This window comes from Myotis davidii, unplaced genomic scaffold (genome assembly GCF_000327345.1).
Source record: "Myotis davidii unplaced genomic scaffold, ASM32734v1 scaffold937, whole genome shotgun sequence".
Taxonomy (NCBI): domain Eukaryota; kingdom Metazoa; phylum Chordata; class Mammalia; order Chiroptera; family Vespertilionidae; genus Myotis; species Myotis davidii.
Window position 1 is genome coordinate 1,665,025 of NW_006288252.1, and position 2,077 is coordinate 1,667,101.

Sequence of the window (2,077 nt, forward strand, 5' to 3'; positions counted from 1 at the left end):
GCCAGAGCACGGCCTCCTCTGCTCTATTCCCTCTGACACGCCGGCCATTGTGGAGAGACCGAGGCCCAGGGTGGGGCTGGCAGCCCCAGCCCCTGCCCTCTGCCCAAAGCACCCCTAGCCCACCTCTGGCCACCTACCCTCGGGCTTCCCGGGCTCAGGGGAGTCGGGCTCCAAGTACGAGTCATCCTCGTCGTCCTGCTCATAGTCTGTGGACAGATGGGGGTCAGAGAGGGCGGCTGAGCCCTGGGGCGAGGAATGGGGGGAAGTCTTTTATGTGCATTGAGTAAGGTTTCTAAACTGGCTGGGGAGCCACAGGGACAGAGCAGGCAGGACAGCAGGGCTGCCTCCCCCGGGCAGCAGCCAGGTCCGGGTATGGAGCAGGATGGGGGAGCACGCCGAGACGCCCTCACCTTCGTTGTCCGTGGGGTACGGAGAGAGGCTGATGTCCACTGGCCGCTCAATGGCACCGTAGAAACTGTCTGTGTCCGAGCTGGAGTCGCTGGGGTTCGGGGAGGAAGGGTGGCGGTGAGCACAGGGCAGCGTTCCCTGCACTCACAGACAGACACACTGCAAACATGTGGACACACAGACACGACAAACACAGGCACGGGCACACACCACACACTGATGTGGGCATATGCACAGATAAACACAGGACACAGACACAGACCTAGAACACAGGTGAACACAAATGAGGACAGACAGGCACGCAGACAGACACACAGACACGCTCCATCAAGGGCACCAGGACCAGCACGGAGACGAGGCTGTGGTGCCTCCCCCGCCCCATGGTTTCTGCCACAAGTGTGGCCCCGAGTGGCCAGAGGCTGTTCCACCTCAGGGCACCGTCCCCCCTGCTCCTGCCCTGGAGGCTGTCGTCTCTAGGCTGGCCTACCGCAGGGCACCGGGCCTACCAGAGGGCACCAGGCCTACCAGAGGGCACTGGGCCTACTATAGGGCACCAGGCCTACCGCAGGGCACCAGGCCTACCACAGGGCACCGGGCCTACTACAGGGCACCAAGCCTACCGCAGGGCACCGGGCCTACTACAGGGCACTGGGCCTACCGCAGGACCCTGGCTGGGGCTGAGGGCTGGAGCTCCAGGGCAGGCAGGGACCTGCAAGGTGGCCCTGGGGGTGCTGAGCCTCCTCTGGACCCCAGTGGCCTCATCTATGAAAGGACGGAGGGGTCTGTTCTGCCCAAGGGCTCCTGCTGCTGGGCCGCCTCGGTGAGGTCGCCGAGACCCTGATGGACTGAGTGGTGTCCCAGGGACTCAGCCCGGAGCCAGCCAGGCGGACACGGAGGGACGCACCCAAAGCTCTGGCTGCTGCCAATGCCGGGCCTCCAGTGGGCAGCTGAGAGCATGTGACCCCCAAGGAGGAACTACCAACAGGGCACACACGCATGCACACACGGGATCACAGGCGTGGGGGCGGGGCGTGGGCACGGGGTGGAGCCGGGCTCACCTGGCGTCCAGCGGCAGGTCCTTCTTCTCGTGGAGGTGTCCGATCTCCCTGCGCAGCAAGGCCATCCAGCTCTGTGGGGCAGCGGGGCCCAGTGGGCATGTGCTGCCCAGGGCACGGCCCTCCTCCCTCAGGCCCTGCTGTGCCCACCAAGGTCAGGGAGGCCCCTCCGCCCACGCAGGGCTCCTCCTGAGGGCAGGTCCTGGGCATGGGTGTGAGGACGGGCACTAGGGCGGCCCCTGCCCGTGGCTAATCCCGCCCCAGGCCCGTCACCTTGCGCTCGTCCTCAGAGGAAGCAGAGAAGCACCAGGTGCGGTGCTTCTTGCTGATGTGGATGATCTTGAAGGGGAAGACGTTGTTGGACGTGGTCTCCTCGGCCGCCCGCATCACCCTGAGGGCACAGCCAGTGGTCACCACATGTCCACGCCCACAGGGCCGGCCCTGCCCGGGACGGGTCTGGCACCCACACCGGCTCCAGCGGACAGATGGGCACTGTCGGGCGAAGCTAGCGGCTCCAGGCAGAAGTGAATCTGGAGAAGAAAGCGTCCCTCCCCAGGCGACCCCAGAGCGGCCACGGGCCCTGGGGCCCCGCTGCGGCCGCGCTCCGGCCCCCC

The 2,077-nt window shown here is 66.3% G+C and overlaps 1 protein-coding gene across 1 annotated transcript in view; it reads right to left on the reverse strand.

Annotated features, from left to right (window-relative positions):
* Window positions 1-2,077, reverse strand: part of SH3BP2 (SH3-domain binding protein 2) — a 35,082-nt gene that overhangs the window by 5,705 nt on the left and 27,300 nt on the right. The window contains exons 5-8 of the mRNA XM_015561568.1: window positions 1,737-1,854; window positions 1,467-1,537; window positions 411-499; window positions 124-206 (exon numbers count right to left, since the gene is read on the reverse strand). Coding sequence (XP_015417054.1) covers window positions 124-206; window positions 411-499; window positions 1,467-1,537; window positions 1,737-1,854 — 361 coding nt within the window. The remainder of the gene's footprint in view (window positions 1-123; window positions 207-410; window positions 500-1,466; window positions 1,538-1,736; window positions 1,855-2,077) is intronic.